General features: G+C 41.1%; 1 protein-coding gene across 1 annotated transcript; it reads left to right on the top strand.

Annotated features, from left to right (window-relative positions):
* The first annotated feature begins 12216 nt into the window (after positions 1 to 12216).
* Positions 12217 to 16336, top strand: hsd3b1 (hydroxy-delta-5-steroid dehydrogenase, 3 beta- and steroid delta-isomerase 1). Its single transcript, XM_034694693.1, has 3 exons — positions 12217 to 12578; positions 13311 to 13475; positions 15106 to 16336. The coding sequence occupies exons 1-3, from the start codon at positions 12428 to 12430 to the stop codon at positions 15912 to 15914; spliced, it is 1125 nt and encodes a 374-aa protein (XP_034550584.1). The 5' UTR covers positions 12217 to 12427; the 3' UTR covers positions 15915 to 16336.
* The last annotated feature ends 1959 nt before the right edge of the window (positions 16337 to 18295 follow it).

Genomic DNA, 18295 nt, shown 5'->3' with positions numbered 1-18295 from the left:
ATTATAATGCGAACAGCTCAAAGCATGTGATCAAAGGATGAAGGTGGCTTTCTCTTTTTAGCTCACTAGGTCACCTTAAAGTGCAGCAGAGACATGTGGAAAGTTTGGTTTTGGTCACTTTCTGAAGAAGTTAGAAAAAGAGAAAGCAAAACAGGAGACAGTGAGCGTTGCATGTACAAGCAGCTGATGCTCTTAATTAGCATTTTTCATTGGATTTTTGTAAAGTGTTTTTGTGCTTCTTTCTCTTTCTCTCATGTCACTTCACTCTAAAGTTGCTAAATTATACTTTTTTTCTCTACTGAAGTTTTCTAGACATTTTTGGATATGTTTCTGTTTGTTTCACGGTCAGTCTCACGGTCATCAAAAACATCAGATTAAATCAGACATCAGACGTCATCATGCGATCAAGAGATAAAGCAATCAGTTTTTTGATTGTGTAAAAATCATCAATCTCATAACTTTATTCACCATTCGTCACGGCGGTGATGCTGTTGCATGGGAAACGAGATTAAAAAACAAGATAGTTTGAGTCACATGATCATGCAAGAACATTAGTCTTCAAATGTTATTCTACCAGACACTTTCATGTGTTTACCAAGCAGCATAATAATAATAATATATTTTAGTTATCATGCACTTTACATTTGGAGCAAATCTCAAAGTGCTACAGAGCGTAATAAAAGGGCAGTAAGAATAAAAACAGGGTTAAAAAACAAACAGTAAGATGCAGACACTTGTTAAAAACACTGTAGTTGAATAAAAACAAGTCAAAGCAGCAGGGAAGGTCAGACAAAAACATGTGCTGTTACCATAGACTGTAAAAAATATGGACGTAGTATCCGTGACGTCACCCATCTGTTTCTGAAGAGCTGTTTTGAGACCAATCGGCTGCGGCAGCCATATTGCTTCTGTCGAGCCACTGTGACGTAAAGAGGCGGGCTTTGAGCCTCCTAGCCAACAGCTGCAGTGTTCCCACAGGCAGCTGTGCCTCTCATTGGAAGACTGGTAATCTCAATATCTTCGAAATTGCCGAATTAGAAAAAAATTCACCCCCCTCACAGTCAGAGGACGTCGAGAAATTAGCTATTCAGACTACACTCATCTTTTGTACCAGGCTGTAAACATGTTTATTAATGCTGCAAAGATCGTCTTTTCCCCATTCATGTGTATGTGACATCCGGTACTTCCGGAGCCAGCCTCAAGCGGATCCTCGATGAACTGCAGCTTTTAACACTTCCGCATTGACTCATATTTTTAGACCGGAGGTTGCCGCTTGGCTGTTACTGAAAAATGAAGCTTAGCAAGCATGTGGAAAAACTGCAGTTCATTAAGTGTCCACTTGGGGGTAGCTGCAAAAGCCAAGAGAGTCCCATTAGCAGCGTATTTTAACAGCAAACTTAAACATGTTTACAGTCCGGTCCAAAAAACTAGTTTTGTGTGTGCAGCTTATTTATTTTTTCATACAAACTGTACAGGGCGTCATTGTTTTCATTAAGCTTCTAGAAGGGCCAGAATTAAATTTTTACTAGGAAGGCTACAAGATGTCATTTTGACTGCCAGAATCCAAATTGTGTTATCTATTATGATAAATACCCAATATAGAGAGTGATGTGTTTATTGTTTAGGGATATGGGGCGCTGGTGGCCTAGTGGTCCAAGCGCCCCACATACAGAGACTACAGTCCTCATTGCAGAGGTCTCCGGTTTGACTCCCAGCCATGACCATTTCCTGCTTTTCTCCCCCTCTCTCTTCTCCCCACATTTCCAGTCTCTCTTCAGCTGTCCTGTCAAATAAAGGCAAAAAGCCCCAAAATATAACTTTAAAAAAAACAAACAAAAAAGAAAACTGCAGTACCCTGAGTGTCCACTAGGGGTTGTCTGCAAAAGCCAAGAGAGTCCTATTAGTGGCCTCATTTTAGAGCAAAGTTAAACATGTTTATAATCTGGTACAGAGGTCGTTTTGTGTGTGTAGCTCATTTATTTATAAGTGTTGATTCCTTTAAATGATGTCTCTGTTAAGATGATATGAAGGCCAGGAGGCTCAAAGCCGGCCTCACAGTGAGATTGGTTCATGGCGGTCACTATTTTTGGGCTTCATGTGACGTGCGTTCATGTTTTATAGTCTTTGGTATTTACCCGTGCATCATCTCTCCCACTCCTGTGTTTTCCACTCTGCAGTTAATGTATAAAATCCATTCTCCTTCTCTAATTGATTATTCCTGGACGTTAAATATGTTTTTACTGCAGGTCAGAATATAATGAGGTAAATTTATGACTCAAACACGTCATTAAGACCGATCTCTCTTTCTTGGGGATGTTTTAATGTGAGCAGACTTCACTCCATCCAGGTCTGATAACCGGCCAAAGAATACAACAGCTCAATCCTTTGAGTGCTGCTCATGTTAACTTCAGCTTGATTGATGGTGTTCGACTTCATTCAGAGCACGATGTCGTCTGTGATGATACAACAGCTGAGAGGAATGAACTGATGCTTTTATATCATAATGAAGGCATGAAGGAATGATGCTCATTTATTCGCCCTCAGCCCTGATACTTTGGATGCAGTTGTGCGGCCGCATAACGACACATGATTTGAAACATGGACTGGAATTTTCTGACCTTTAAATCAAACTAACTCACAAAGACACAATGTGAGGGAACAGACACGATGTGATGTGCAACAGAGAAACCCTCAATGGAAAGTGGACCTAGTAACCCTTATCATGTTAACTTTATTATCCCAGGGACTCACATTAACTGTGGTTTATTTATTCTTTACAGTATTGATTCAGTGGTGGAAATTTCCCCAAACTTCTGTGGGAAAAGCAGAATTTCCAGATTTTTGTTATTCTATCTCGGTCTGTATAAAATCAAATGATAATGCATGTACTTAAGTTGGTTTTTTTTTGCTATGTTTTGTACATTTATAATGATATCTTTAATGGAAATAAAGTTTTAATTATGATCTACACGAGAAAGTTCATTATTTACATCATCCAATAAATGTTTGTCTGTCTAATTTCAACCTTATATCTATTGGTCAGAATAAGTGTAGTTGAGGGATAATGTTTAGTGAACAGGTGGTTATGCAAATTAGACTGCCGACTGGGTGACCCTCAAGACATAAACTTTATTTCATTGGCTTAAAAATGATGTATTGATACAGCTAAAAAATAGTCCAATAGACCAATCAGATTCAAGTGTTTATTTCTGTCATTTCATCCGTTTTGAATTCATATAGCACCAAATCCCAACAAACGTTAACTCAGGGCACTCAACATAAAGAGCAGGTTTGATACTATTTACATGAACCAAGCATTAAAGGGACTTTCCTATATGTTTGAAGTGGTGTTGCATGAGTCATATGTCACTAGTAAGTGAACTTGCCACAATGGATGCAGGTCAGCGCGGCCCCTTTAATGAGAAACTGCAGGGAGAAACAGCACACAAGCTGGGCTACAGTTTTCTGCAGATGGGGCCAAGTCTGAAGTGTAATTTAGCTCATTTAAAGAGACTCTGATGCAAGCTTTCAACTCTGTTCAAGTGTACGCTCAGAGACATTTTTCAGCATTTTACTTTGCCATTAGGAAGCCAAGACATGGGCTGTTTCCGAAATTGCCTACTATACTAGCAGTACGTACTGATATGTCCAAAATGCAGCATGTGGTAAGTAGTCAATCAATCAATCAATCAATCTTTATTTGTATAGCGCCAAATCACAACAAACGTTATCTCAAGACGCTTTTACAAACATAGGAGGTCTAGACCACACTATGTCAAATTATGAACAGAGACCCAACACCAAGACAGGGTAAGACTCAGTCTGACCCCACCTTAATCCATCATGAGCATTGCACATCGCAGTATTTAGCTAGTTACAGTGGCGAGGAAAAACTTCCTTTTAACAGGCAGAAACCTCAGGCAGAACCAGACTCATGTTAGACAGCCATCATGCCTCGACTGAGTTGGGTCTGGAAAGACAGATAGAGGGGAGTAAGAGAGAGAGGTGATAGTGATGAGACGAGTCGTAGAAGCTGTTGCCGCTGGAGTCCAGCACGTCCGTATCAGCTGGAGTCCAGATCGTCCACAGCAGGAGGACGTCAACGGCAGCTCAGAGGAATCTACGAGACAATGGAGCTAAGGGACTCCAGAAAGGTCAATGGTTAGTAACTTTAATGGGACAGGCAGAGTTAAAGCAAGTGATGAAGGGGTTGGGGGGAAGAAGGTGAGCTAGGATCCCAGTGTGTCAGTGTGCCAGTTCCCCCGGCAGTCTAGGCCTATAGCAGCATGACAAAAGCTGGTCCAAGCCTGATCCAGCTTAACTATAAGCTTTATCAAAAAGGAAAGTTTTAAGTCTACTCTTAAAAGTGGAGAGGGTGTCTGCCTCCCGGACCCTGACTGGTAGATGATTCCAAAGGAGAGGGGCCTGATAACTGAAGGTTCTACCTCCCATACTACTTTTTAGTAGTATGTGAACAGGAGCAAAATCTGCAGTAAGCCAAAACTCCCCGGATGTCTACTGATACGGGAAAATATCTCAGTGTGCATCGGACCAGTCTTCCTCGCGTACTGTTTCCCATAATGCACAGCGCTCGTTCTGCTTTTTCTTTTTCCTCATTTTTTGACGGGAGGAAATCCGTTTTTGGGTGCTGTGAAAGTTATCAAATTACATACAAACCACTTCCTATCTTTTTAAATCATAAGTGATGCTAAATAAGCATTTTATTTATCAGCTTTGCGGTTGTTTACTTCTGCTTTCCGAAACCGGAAATCCAGCGAAGTCTGGCTCAGCATGCTGCATGACAGATCGAACAGAACAGTCATACTACATACTAAATTCAAACGCAGTATGTAGTAGGCAATACTTACTGCCTACTACATTAGTAGGTAGTATGTAGCAGGCCATTTCGGAAACAGCCATGCTCTTCCACCTGCACCTGATCAGCTGTTCAAGTCTGCTACTGCTGTTTATTCATGTGCAAAGTTTACTCCACGGCATTCACTTCATCATATAATACGGTACATACTGTGTGTGTTCTAACAACCAGGTGCAATTGTTTCCCCCTTGAAAAAGTGAAGAAATAATCATGAGCATGATCGTGTTGTGTTTCCTCATCAAGAGCGTTTAATAGAATGTAGAAAAAAATGCGATCTTCCAGCTCTGCAGGTGGAGACCGAAGCAATCGATCCCAGATTAATATATGGCTCAGACTACTTAGTAGATCACAGATCAACATATATAAATCTTACTTTTAACAATAGAGAATGTAGTAAAACAGCATATTTTAAACACCCTTCGTGTCATTACTGTTTGTTTTTAACCATTAACTGATTTAATGCATTTTAAATGATAATATACGATAAAGTGGACGAGCTAACACAGCACCAGAGGGAATACTGGCAGAGTAACATCATGCTAACAGAGCTAACACCAGACACGAGCGCCACATTGGAAGGAATAAAGGGGACATATCATGCTTTTTTCATCAATATATATTGGTCTAAGAGGTCCCCAAAACATGTCTTTAAAGTTTATGCTCAAAAAAACACTTTGAAATCAGATTTTGGTCTGCCTGAAAAACCCTCTTCTTCATTCCTCATCAGAACACTCTGTTTTCTCTCTGACCACGCCCCCTCCGGAAATGGATGTGCCTCGGCTCTCCAGCACGTTGATCTAATGTTTACATGTTGGCTGAATATACACGGCTGCTCAGAGATCACGTTACTTCAACCCTCTGAATCTGATCCAGAATCTGATCCTGACGGAGAGGCGCCTGCAGCAGGACCTTTCTGAAGGATTGGTCACAGATTTAGTGTTTCTTGTTGTTTTATTTATCAGTATGTAGACGTGTGTCTTGGTACACAGCTACGAACATGTAGCTATGTGGCTATGCTAACTAGCGCTAGCACTTATCCATGATAAATAAAAATCATCCACTAGATCTTCAAATCTGCAGACGTGGGGAGTAAAACCAACCTCTACCAGAAAGGCAGCGGGACCTTTTATGAAGGATTGGTCACAGATTTAGTGTTTCTTGTTGTTTTATTTGTCAGTATGTCGACGTGTGTCTTGGTACACAGCTACAGCTACAGCTACAGCTATGAACATGTAGCTATGTGGCTATGCTAATTAGCGCTAGCACTTATCCATGACAAATAAAAATCATCCACTAGATCTTCAAATCTGCAGACGTGGGGAGTAAAACCGACCTTTGTGTTTATTAAGACAGCCTACAACTAGCATGCCTCCCTCCTAAGCTCCTTGTTAGCACACATGTGTGCAGGGAATGAAAAACGGAGGAGGGGTTGAGTATTATTTTATACAGTCTATGGGCTGAACAAGCTCCGAGCTCTGACTCAATGACAGACCGGATATTGTTGTTACGTAACAAAAACACGGAAGTCTGAAACGGCTCGTTTCACACACATTTACAGAAAGGTGGAGAAATCAGAACAGGGACAGAATGGATTTTTTTCATTCTCGGGGGGTTTGTAGACATGCCAGGGAAACATATTTCAGGTAAAAAAACATTAAAAAGTCAATTTTGCATGATATGTCACCTTTAAACCTGCTGTGGGGGGACAGGATACAGGAGAGCAAGACTGAACACACTGGTGAAGAAGGCCGGCTCAGTCCTGGACCCTGTGGAGTCGGTGGCTGACAGGAGGATTATGGCCAAGCTGTCATCTTTGATGAACATTTCTTTTTTAGATATATATTCTGATAGATTAGATATATATTGACATAGAGTGGTCTAGACCTCCTATGTTTGTAAAAGCGTCTTGAGATAACGTTTGTTGTGATTTGGCGCTATACAAATAAAGATGGATTGATTGATTGAAATGACTTCAATGTTTTTAGATGATTTTAATCACTTAATAAAACTTGTGAAGTTTTCTGCTTTTTATCCCCAATATATTTTTTTAGCTTTTTTATAAACAATGAACTCAGAAAACTGTTTTTAAACTAATGTATTACTTTTCAACCTGTCACACTATCATATTCAGTTCTTATTCCTCCTCCTTGTCCCTTGTTGTCTGAAGCAAGTGAGTGTGGGATCAATAAAGTATAGCTTATCTTATCTTGAACGTTGCTGGTAGCTGTCTGCTGTAACACAATGCAGCCTTGTTCATATAGATTCTGAGGTCGATGCTCCTCAAGGCCATAAACAGCCATCTCCGTCAGTATACAAACAATTTGTTGCTTCAATTGATTTTATTTAACACCAACAGTGATTGGACATGCAGCATAAATGTGGTGAGGAGTGAATGACGATGAAGCTATCCTTGAGACTTCATCCTCCACCTCGAGATAAGAACTCAGACAGCTGTGATATCACCAAGGACTGCAACAGCTGACAGCAGACAGCTAGGAGGTCAAATAAAGAGTGCTTCTGCTGAAGAGAGGATCCACACCGGCTGTTTGCAGTACAGCTTTTCACTTTGCGCACGTCATCAAATCAATGCACATCGTCTGCATAGAAAATAACCTTGAAACAGTGAAAAAGTGTAGCAAAAACTGAGCCCACAGTTATTCTGGATGATTCTAAATATTATAATTCAGGTTACAGAGAGTGTGCATGAGTAGAAGAGCTGTGATAACACCCTGAAACACTCCATTTACCATTTACTCTGCAGACCACGGTCAACTGCAATTCATTACTGTGAGGGAAAACATCAAGCTGACTGACCTCCCCTTGAAACTGGAGCTGTTTTATCAGGCTGATCTATCCTTGTTCTTTTCTGGTGACTGGAAAGCATTTAAGTTTAACTAATGTTCTGCAGCACAAATCTGATCAGCTCATCTTTCATTTTACGACGAACCTTGTAAAAATACTCCTGAACAAAGAAGTAAAAGGAAGTCGTCACATTAACGCAGATGTCTCCTTTGTAAGGTGCTCTGAGGACAAAGTTCGTTAAAGGTAAAAAAGAAGCTGAGTTTGTCCAGAGAGAAGAAGACCGTCACCGTGTGCAGGTTGAAACGATTAGAGAAGGTCTGCTTTTGATGGAAACTGTGTTTGAATGTTGCAAGCTGAAACAAAAGCTCTCATATTTGTTTTCTGGCCAGTCGACAAGAGCAAACCTGCAAGTGTTTAAAAAAATCACACAATGACAGATTTTAAAAGGACAGTTTCCTGAGAAAACCAGTCGAATGTGAAGCTCTCAGCAAGACTATGATAATCTTACAGCTGTAGTTATGAGTTCAAGATCTGAAGATGAGTCCATATGATCACTTTATAATAACATTTGCTTTACTGTAAGATATGTATAAGATAAGATAAGATAAGATATACTTTATTTGTCTCCCATTAGGGGAAATTTATATTGTTACAGCAGCTTACAACATGGGACAGGGGAATACAACAATGTACTAACAGTTAAAAAATATAATAACGGTAATAATAGCAATGACAAAGGTAAAATAGAATAATGTAAAATAAAATAAAATAAAATAAAATAGAATAAAATAAAATAGAATAAAATAGAATAAAATAAAATAGAATAAAATAAAATAAAATAGAATAAAATAAAATAGAATAAAATAGAATAAAATAAAATAAAATAAAATAAAATAAAATAGAATAGAATAGAATAGAATAAAATAAAATAGAATAAAATAAAATAAAATAAAATAAAATAGAATAAAATAAAATAAAATAGAATAGAATAGAATAAAATAAAATAGAATAAAATAGAATAAAATAAAATAAAACAAAATAAAATAAAATAGAATAAAATAAAATAATAAAAAATAGAATAAAATAAAATAAAACAAAACAAAATAAAATAGAATAAAATAAAAAAAAATTAAAAAAAATAAAATAGAATAAAATAAAATAAAATAAAGTAAAAATAAAATAACATATGGCAACTATTACAGATATATACACACTATGTACACTTCTATCTGATAAATAGATAAGCTAAGTTATTGCATGATAAAAAATTGCACCAGGTTCTTTAAAAACAAACATACACAGTATGAAGAACAGTGTGATTCAGATGGATTACAGTAGTTATTTGTGAATATGCCAAGTCACATAGTAACTTCCATGTAGTGTAATGAACACACAGTGCTGGTGTTAAACAGTCTGATTGCAGATGGGATGAAGGACCTGCGGTAGCGCTCCATCCTGCAGGGTGGGAGTCTCAGTCTGCTGCTGAAGGAGCTGCTCAGGGACCCCACAGTCTCATTCAGGGGGTGAGAGGGATTGTCCATGATGGATGTCAGCTTGGCTAACATCCTCCTCTCACCCACCTCCTCTACGGAGTCCAGAGGACAGCCCAGGACAGAACTGGCCCTCCTGACCAGTCTGTTCAGTCTTTCCTGTCCCTGTCTGTGCTCCCTGCTCCCCAGCAGACCACTGCATAGAAGAAAGCAGATGAAGGAAAATGTGATAAGGAGACAAAGGTGTAACAAACAGAAACTTACTTTATCAAGTTGTGAAAACTCAAACCTTAATCTTAATAAGAAAAAAAAGAACTACAAATCAGGGCTGAAACTACAGGAAGTCAACCAAGCAATAAGAAACTAAGGCTCCAACTTGACAAAACACATCTTAGTCACCTGACTGGACCTGACACATGTAGGAGTAAAGGGCGAGGACAGATGGTCAAACTTACCCACCATCTGGTTGTGTTTTTGGAACCTAGCACGGAGCAGGACCATCGGACAGCTGGAGTCATGTGACCGAGGTTTCCCCACAGTAATCACTGAATCAAGGATTCTCCTCCTCCTCCTCTCCTCATCCATGTTGTCTTTCTGGTCCTCTGAAAACCTCTGACCTGTTGACTCCAGGCCTGGCTCCGCTCATCATGACGGTTTGTTGTTGTAGTTAAGTGAAATACGATCTGGTCATAACACAGAGTGTTTTATTCTGAAAATTAACCGGATGTTTTCATTTTGTTTTGGTGAAACCTGACTTCCTGTCCCGCTCCATCTGCTCTGTTGAGATTGATGCGTCGTGCTCCGGTATCCGGCACAAATAAAAGTCGTGCTAGTGTTAATTTTGGCGGCTATTTTAGATTTAGTCTCAGTCTTTAGATGAATATGCCTGTTAGTTTTAGTCACATTTTAGTCTTTGATTTTTGCCAAATCATTTTCTCTCTTTAAAATAATTCATGTAGTCGATCAGATATCAGTATCAGGGTTATACCAAGTGTTCAAATAGTCAATATTTCACTCTTTTAACACTTTTGTGTAATATCTAAAATTAAATGGTTTAGCCTCTAACTGCTAAAAGTAAAAAGGAAACATTCTTGATGTGACCACTGTGAAGATATTTTGATTCTCTTGATTCAAATAAAAATGCCATGAACACAATATAAGGCCTGTATTGCACTTTTACGACGGTCCCTGAATGCACCTCACAGCGACAGAGGCACTGGACAGACAGTCAGTTCAAGGCAAACTGAAATGCATCTGCATCTTTGATGACGAGGAGTTGATCCAAACTTACTGAAGGTGTCTGATGTTTCACCAAACTGGATTAAATCAAGCTGAAGACGGGAGCTTTTCACGGTAATAGCGGCAACAACATCAAATATCAAACAGACGTCCCCCGGTTGTGTCTTTGTCACTAACGCACACCGAGGGGTAGATATCCTCAATGAAGATGAGACAGATGCATGGAGGTGAGGAGAGCTGGTTCATAAAGCACACCTGCTCCAGGTAGAGACCAAGCTAACACTGAGCCCCTCAGATAATAACTCAGCCTGTCACAGGAAGTCATCACTTTACCTTTAAAGTGCAACGGAGCGGATCCAGTGGAAGTTAACACATTGAGTAGAATAGAAACATATCAGATCCGGTGCAGTGACGGATCAGGGACAAACCGGACACTGATCTTGTGGAATTTACTTACTCCTCTTCACCCCATGTGAAACAAAGCTTCAATGAACTCCCTGTCCTTGGCAGCATGTTGTGCTTTCCCCATGGCAGGTTCATCTTCTCAAGCTCCTGTGTCACAGTTTTATGGAGAGTGCTTTGAGGCCTCCCAGGTTTCCTGTTCCCCTGGTGGAGTCAATCTTCAGGCAAATCTGGGAGGTGGATCGTCTTACTTTACTCTCATTTAATGAACATATAAAGATACTTTTGCCACAGCTGTGTGTGTTAAATCACAAGTCTCCACTCTACCTGAATGTTAATTCACCAGGCCACACCTGATCACCTAAGCCACGCCCCCAACACTATAAAATCCTGCACCCAAGCCTCTGTTCCCCCTTTTCCCTCCAAACCTGCCATGTGCCAGTGACTCCTTTGTTGAAATGTTTGTACCACGTGGTTTTGAACTATTACCTGGAGTGGATGCATTACTGATTTAAGTGACAGTTTGATGTGTGTGTGTGTGTGTGGGTGTGTGTGTGTGTCTCTGCGCACTCTGCGCTCCATTCAGTGACGGTGCCGTATTATCTTTATCAGTATTATGTGACATTGTTTATTTAGATATTTAATATCTCCCTTTTTGTCCCTTTTGTTCGACAGCACAAATCATCCACATCCACATCCGAACTCACTCCTTTGTCTGCACTGAGCTGATCCTTTCTGTTGTAAATAAACCTTTGAAACCTGCCCTGGATCCGGCGTGTTTGACTTCACACCACACATTGTTCAGAGAACCAGCATCAGGAGAAAACAGACTTTTTACAGTGGGATTTGCGGCTGTATGGAAAAGATGAAAAGTAATCCTCTTTTCCATAGGTCTATCGATCCTGTTTACCTGTCCACCCTATGATCATACTCTGCCTGTTTGCTTGTAGGGTTGGATATTCTATTGCATACTTCACCAGGCTGGAAACAAGTTTAATTTTAGCTGTAAAGATCAGCTTTTTTGAATGGGTGTGTATGTGGCTTTCGGTGCTTTTGCAGCCAGCCTCATGTGGACGCTTGAAGAACTGCAGTTATTGGCACTGGAGGTTTCTGCTTGGCCTCATCCTGCTGATTTACCTGCTCACAGGTGGAGGCAGAGAAACAGCAGTGTGGACCAAACAAATCTTAGTATTTCACTCCCCACTTCCCTTCAGTTCAGTTCTCTCTGTGCAGTCTGTCCACTATCCTGCATCCTTGATTATATAACTCATCCAATAGCATCCATCCTTGGCACCTAAAACCTCCCAGCCCTTTAATTTGTCTATCTTCAAAAAAAACAAAAACATCACATTCCACCCTGAAGTAGCCCATCCCCCTTGTTTCACTCTGCCTTTGAGCTCATTGCTGATTATTTCTGGTTTAGTTTATTCAGTTAACAAAAGTGGAAGTCCTGACGCCGGGACCACAGAGGCTGCTTCAGTTCTCTGGCTCACAGATCCAGAATTATCCACAACACAAAAGTTGTATTCTTTCTTTTTTCAGCTCTTTTTCTTTTTTGGAAAAAAGGCCTCTCAATAGGTCCCCTGAAGTGCACATACCAGCAGAGAATTAACCTGCGATGTCTCTGAGCGGTGATGTGTGTGTGGTGACCGGTGCCGGTGGATTCCTGGGGAGGAGGCTGGTGAGGCTGCTGCTGGAGGAAGAGAGGACGGCTGAGATTCGACTGCTGGACAAAGAAATTAAACCCCAACTTCTGCAGAGTCTGGAAGGTAAACTCAACCACCAACAAATCATACCTCTGACTTTTTGTCTGCAGCTCATATCAAAGATAATATTTTTAAGAGTAGCTCAAAGGGAAATACTTGAATCATAACAACAATCATTAACAGCAGCTGAATGTAGAAATTTAACTGTATTAGGTTTCATTTCTCTATTTGAGGCTGTAAAGAGCCTTTCCTGACTTTATCTGAACTTTATTTTATTTTAATTTACTTGATTTTAACCTTTTTTTTTAATATATCTTAAAATATTATTTTTTCTTTAGAGTTTTTATTAATTTATTTTAATTTAAGGAATTGTATGTCTTTATAAAAAATGTTATTTCCTGATTTTATGACCTTCTTGTCATATAATTATTATAATTATATTATTCTAATAAATCTGATATCATGGGGACACTTTGTAATACAAGTTCAATTTATGAAATATAATTAAAACATCTTGTTCGGAGCCCAAGAGATGTAAAACCCCAGTGTCCTTGTCAAATTGAGAATCAATCACAGACTGATCATATAAAAACAAAAAATTACTGATAAATTTAAAGGCTGAGGAAACACTGACTCTACTGTGTTTTGGTCATTTTTCACTGAAACTTAAAACACAGACTCGCTCTGAGGAAGCTTTCCTGTCTTCATGTGAATACATCCATTCATCATCTGTTGTTGATCTCAAATGAATGAGACTTTTGTTGTCGTATCTGGTCTGTTCATTTCTGATATCAGACTGCCAAGGCGACACGAAGCTGACTGTTTTGGAGGGAGACATCAGAGACGGTGGATTCCTAAAGAAAAGCTGCAGAGGAGCGTCCATCGTCTTTCACATCGCCTCCATCATTGATGTCACTGACTCGGTGGAGTACAGCGAGATATACGGGGTCAATGTGAAAGGTGAGATGATCACGGCACAGCTTTTTCATTTTCATTTCTTTGACTGGCTGGATTTGACTTCTCATATTTTTTAATTATTCAAAGAGAAATACAAATCATGCTGCATTCACTGACCTGGGATGTATAGGAAATAGATGCAGCTCAAGCAGACACCGATGCACTTTAACCTCATTTCACACAAACATTATCCCCAGACTCTTTCCAAACAGAGCTGGTCTAGACCCAACATGAAGACAGGATAAGATCCAGTCCCATCTTACAGACAGGACTCAGTCTGATCTCATCTTAATCCACCATGAGCAGAGCACTTTGCAGCATTTAGCAAGTTACAGTGGCAAGGACAAACTTCCTTTAGCAGGCAGAAACCTCCAGCAGGACCAGACTCATGTTAGACACACATCTGCTGAGACCGTGTTGGAGAGAGGGATAGAGGGAGATGAAGAGAGAGAGAGATGATAGTGGGGAGACGGATAGTAGTAGTTGTAGCAGCTGAAGTCTGGCACGTCCACAGCAGCAGAGATCCAGAGGAACCTACGAGACAAGGGAGCTCAGGGACTCCAGAAAGGTCTATGGTTAGTAACTTTAATGGGACAGGAAGATAGGATACCAGTGTGTCAGGTCCCCCGGCAGTCTAAGCCTATAGCATCATAACTAAGAGATGCTCTTCCACATACTTTCCCTCATACAGGCCTTCTCAAATTGAGACCAATTATCTTAAAGGGGGCCAAGTTACAGTGGCAAGGACAGACTTCCTTTAACAGGCAGAAACCTCCAGCAGGACCAGACTCATGTTAGACACACATCTGCCTCAGATTGGATGACATTCAAACTGCTTTGTTTCTTCACTTTGCTCTTGATTGTTCTCACATGTGCTGATATTGATGTCATTTAGGGCTCAGTAGATGTCGTCCCGTTATCAGCCTTGGCCAATTATTGGGTCTAATATTTGACATTTGGCCAGTTATCTGTATCAGCATTTTATTTCACAGATTACTGATATAGATAATTAATTAATGAGTGCACTGTCTTTCTCTCTGGGTCTGTTTTCACTCACCTCTCAGTCTCCCCTAATGTCCCACCCAAGACTCAATCTGAGTCACTACTGCGTCCCTGCGTTATAAAAGTAATGAGTTGCTTTGGAAAGTAACTTTAGAGTTACTTCTTGTTGCTTCAGTCCTCTTTTAAATATCCCCTGCCTCTGGCCTCAGTGGTATTTCACTCATTAGTTCTCTGAAAGCAGCAGACTCATCAGTTGATACATGGAGCATGTCTTCCACAACATACCAGTTACCACAGGAGAGGGAAGAACTTGAGTCCCCGGTGTTTGCAGTGCTACGACATTTGGCATCAAGCTTAGTAGAAGCATGATGTTTGGTTAGCTGCTTCATGAGATAAGAATTTCAGAACAAAATTTTCCTTCCTCCAAGACAGAAAGCTCACGCCAGAATGATAATGGTCCATTGTGTGTGTTTACTGCACAAGATATTCGTTCTCCCAGGAGGCTCCATGCTGACGTAGGCGTAACCTCACCTGCTGAGTCAGAGGATTCATTTGATGTAGCTGTCGGTTATTTACTGTAAAATAAGTTGAGACTCCCCTTCAAATGTCTGTGATTATATTCTCTTTGCAGGAACTAAGCTTCTCCTGGAGGCGTGCATTGAGGAGAGCGTGTCCTCAGTCATCTACACCAGCACCATCGAGGTGATGGGACCGAACTCAAAGGGTGAGCCCATAATCAACGGCACCGAGGACACCGTTTATGAATGCGCCCTGAAGTTTGCCTACAGTCAGACCAAAAAGGAGGCCGAGGAGAGGACCCTGCAGGTCCACAATGAGCTGCTCCCAAACGGAAGTCGGATGGCGACATGCGCTCTGAGACCGATGTACATCTACGGCGAAGGCTGCCGCTTCCTGCTGGGCCACATGGGTGACGGGATACGAAACAACAACGTCCTGTACCGCATGTCTTTACCTGATGCTTTAGTGAATCCTGTCTACGTGGGCAATGTCGCCGTGGCTCACCTCCAAGCCGCCCGCAGCCTCAAAGATCCCCAAAAACGAGAAGCCGTCGGGGGAAAGTTTTACTTTGTTTCTGATGACACGCCTCATATTTCTTACTCAGACTTTAACCACGCCGTGATGGCGCCTCTGGGCTTCAGCATTCAGGAGAACTTGATGGTGCCGCTCCGCCTCTTCTACCTGTTCTGCTTCATAATGGAGGTTCTGTGCATGATACTACAACCGTTCGTGCGCGTCGTCCCTCCGCTGCGCCGACAGCTCCTCACCATGCTGAACACGACGTTCAACTTCTCCTATCAGAGCGCTCAGAGGGAGCTGGGATACACGCCCAGGTACACCTGGCAGGAGGCGCGGAAATGCACCACTGAGTGGCTCGCCTCGCAGTTACCAGAGGAGAGGGAGAAAATAAGATCAAAATGAAACAAGAAAAGCTGCTCCAAACACGAAGGAGTATCTTTATGTATATGTGATAAAAGTCTCTGTCTTGCCTTCTTCATTATTTTATACTTTGCTTTTTCTGTTTTTTGTTTCTTGCTTTGTTTTCTGTCTGAATATGTTCCTGAATGTAAAACAGCAGAAGAAGAAGAAGTGGGTATAACCTCAGATTATAAACACTGACGCCAATTAAAGGGCCTTAACCCTTTGTTCTCTCTAACAGCCAGCAGGGGGCGACCCCACTACTTACAGAAATCAATGTTTATCTCCAGACGCGCTCCTGATTCTGACAACATATCTCACTTCACATATTCACAGATTTAAACTTACACACCGGGTTTGACTGTACACTAGCTGCATTCTCAGTTTGTATACACTATTAAAGTTCACATGGAAGAAACCTCTTACTCAATGTGTATTTCATTTGGAGCTGATCCAAACTTTTTGACTAGGGTGCCCAAACAGAGGCACTGACTTTTGCAGGGGTGGGATCAGGTATGTGTTTATTAGCATCTACCTACCCTCTCTGTCTCCACCATAGACTGTAAAAAATATGGACGTAGTATCCGTGACGTCACCCATCTGTTTCTGAAGAGCTGTTTTGAGACCAATCGGCTGCGGCAGCCATATTGCTTCTGTCGAGCCAGTGTGACGTAAAGAGGCGGGCTTTGAGCCTCCTAGCCAACAGCTGCAGTGTTCCCACAGGCAGCTGTGCCTCTCATTGGAAGACTGGTAATCTCAATATCTTCGAAATTGCCGAATTAGAAAAAAATTCACCCCCCTCACAGTGAGAGCACATCGAGAAATTAGCTATTCAGACTACACTCATCTTTTGTACCAGGCTGTAAACATGTTTATTAATGCTGCAAAGATCGTCTTTTCCCCATTCATGTGTATGTGACTTCCGGTACTTCCGGAGCCAGCCTCAAGCGGATCCTGGATGAACTGCAGCTTTTAACACTTCCGCATTGACTCATATTTTTAGACCGGAGGTTGCCGCTTGGTCTCCACTAATAGTCTGTTTAAAACATGGACAGCACAGCAGCCTTTTAGAGCTCCCCCTGGTGACCGGCTGCAGTAGTGGTCTTAAAACCTGCCTTCTCAATTGTAACAGATGGGACATGGGTCAAACTAGAAAATTAAGATACACTCCAAATACATTTTTCTCAAACATGCTTTCTGTCATTGAAGTTAGTCTTTGGGAGGAAGTGTTTCCTTTTCAGAGAAGCTCCATTTTTTAGTTAGTAAGTTATATTTTTGGGCTTTTTTTGCCTTTTATTGATAGGACAGCTGAAGAGAGACAGGAGATGTGGGGAGCAGAGAGCGGGGGAAGACATGCAGTAAATGGTTGACCAGCCGGGAGTCGAACCGGTGACCTCTGCGAGGAGGACTATAACCTCTATACGTGGATTGCTTAGACCGCTAGGCCACCAGCGCCCCGAGAAGTTCCATTTCAATCAGTAATTTGGTGATAAAAAAGATGATTGATTGACAGCTCTGTTGACAAATTCGGGCTCCTGTACGGGATTAGAGGTTAGAGAGCCGTTGAACTTTTCAGAGTCGTGACAACTGCTCCAAACCGACACATGAATCTGTTCTGCTGTGAACTGGAACCACATGATCAGTATGTTTATCTGTTGTAGCAGTGGCTGCAACATTACAATGGTTGCCGTCTGAAGTTCAGGGTCAAATTTTGGATCAAATGTGTAGCGTATTATCATAACCTTTATTTAAACAGGAAATGCTCACTGAGATTAAAAAACCTCTTTTCCAAGAGAGTCCTGGCCAACATAGGCAGCAGCACAGTTACAGAGTCACAATATTACAGTGGACATAAATACAAATAGCAGACGCATTTAACAGCTACACAACAGGTACCTTCAGAAAAACAGCATGTCACATGCTTCAGCCTCCAAGTGTTTTAAGGACCGCTTAAAAGCATTCAAAGATATCACATCAGACACTTTTAGATCCTTTAAAGCATTCCAGGTGGAGGGAGCAGCAAACCTGAAGGCCTTTTTCCCAAGTTCAGTCCTGACCCTCGGAACAGATAGTAATACAATTTGGGGAGTATTGGTGTGAGTTCTCCTGGAGCGCTTGCCAAATTACTATTGGTGTTTTTCCGCCTCTGCATCTTTCTGCGCGATCAGGCAGCATCTTATTATCAAAGCATCCCTGCACACTCAGAACTCTGCATGGATGATAAAGTTGGAAACTGAGAGGCTGCAGATCCTCCACAGACGATGAATTTGTGATATTTTTTGCAACTACATTAAAAAAACTTGTGTACACAAAGACTTGGACATGTTGAAAACAGCTAAAACAAATACTAATAACAGTAAAATGTGTTTATTTTCCCACACTGG

Source organism: Notolabrus celidotus, chromosome 10, assembly GCF_009762535.1.
Source record: "Notolabrus celidotus isolate fNotCel1 chromosome 10, fNotCel1.pri, whole genome shotgun sequence".
NCBI classification, from domain to species: Eukaryota; Metazoa; Chordata; class Actinopteri; order Labriformes; family Labridae; genus Notolabrus; species Notolabrus celidotus.
The sequence above is the reverse complement of the archived record's forward strand: the minus strand, read 5'-3'. Positions and strand labels throughout refer to the sequence as shown.

Excerpts from the sequence above, each read along its gene's own strand:
- hsd3b1 (XM_034694693.1), top strand. The coding sequence starts at position 12,428 with ATGTCTCTGAGCGGTGATGTGTGTGTGGTGACCGGTGCCGGTGGATTC. Across the intron at positions 12,579-13,310 it reads ACTTCTGCAGAGTCTGGAAG|ACTGCCAAGGCGACACGAAG; the intron begins GTAAACTCAACC and ends TTCTGATATCAG. Across the intron at positions 13,476-15,105 it reads ATACGGGGTCAATGTGAAAG|GAACTAAGCTTCTCCTGGAG; the intron begins GTGAGATGATCA and ends TTCTCTTTGCAG.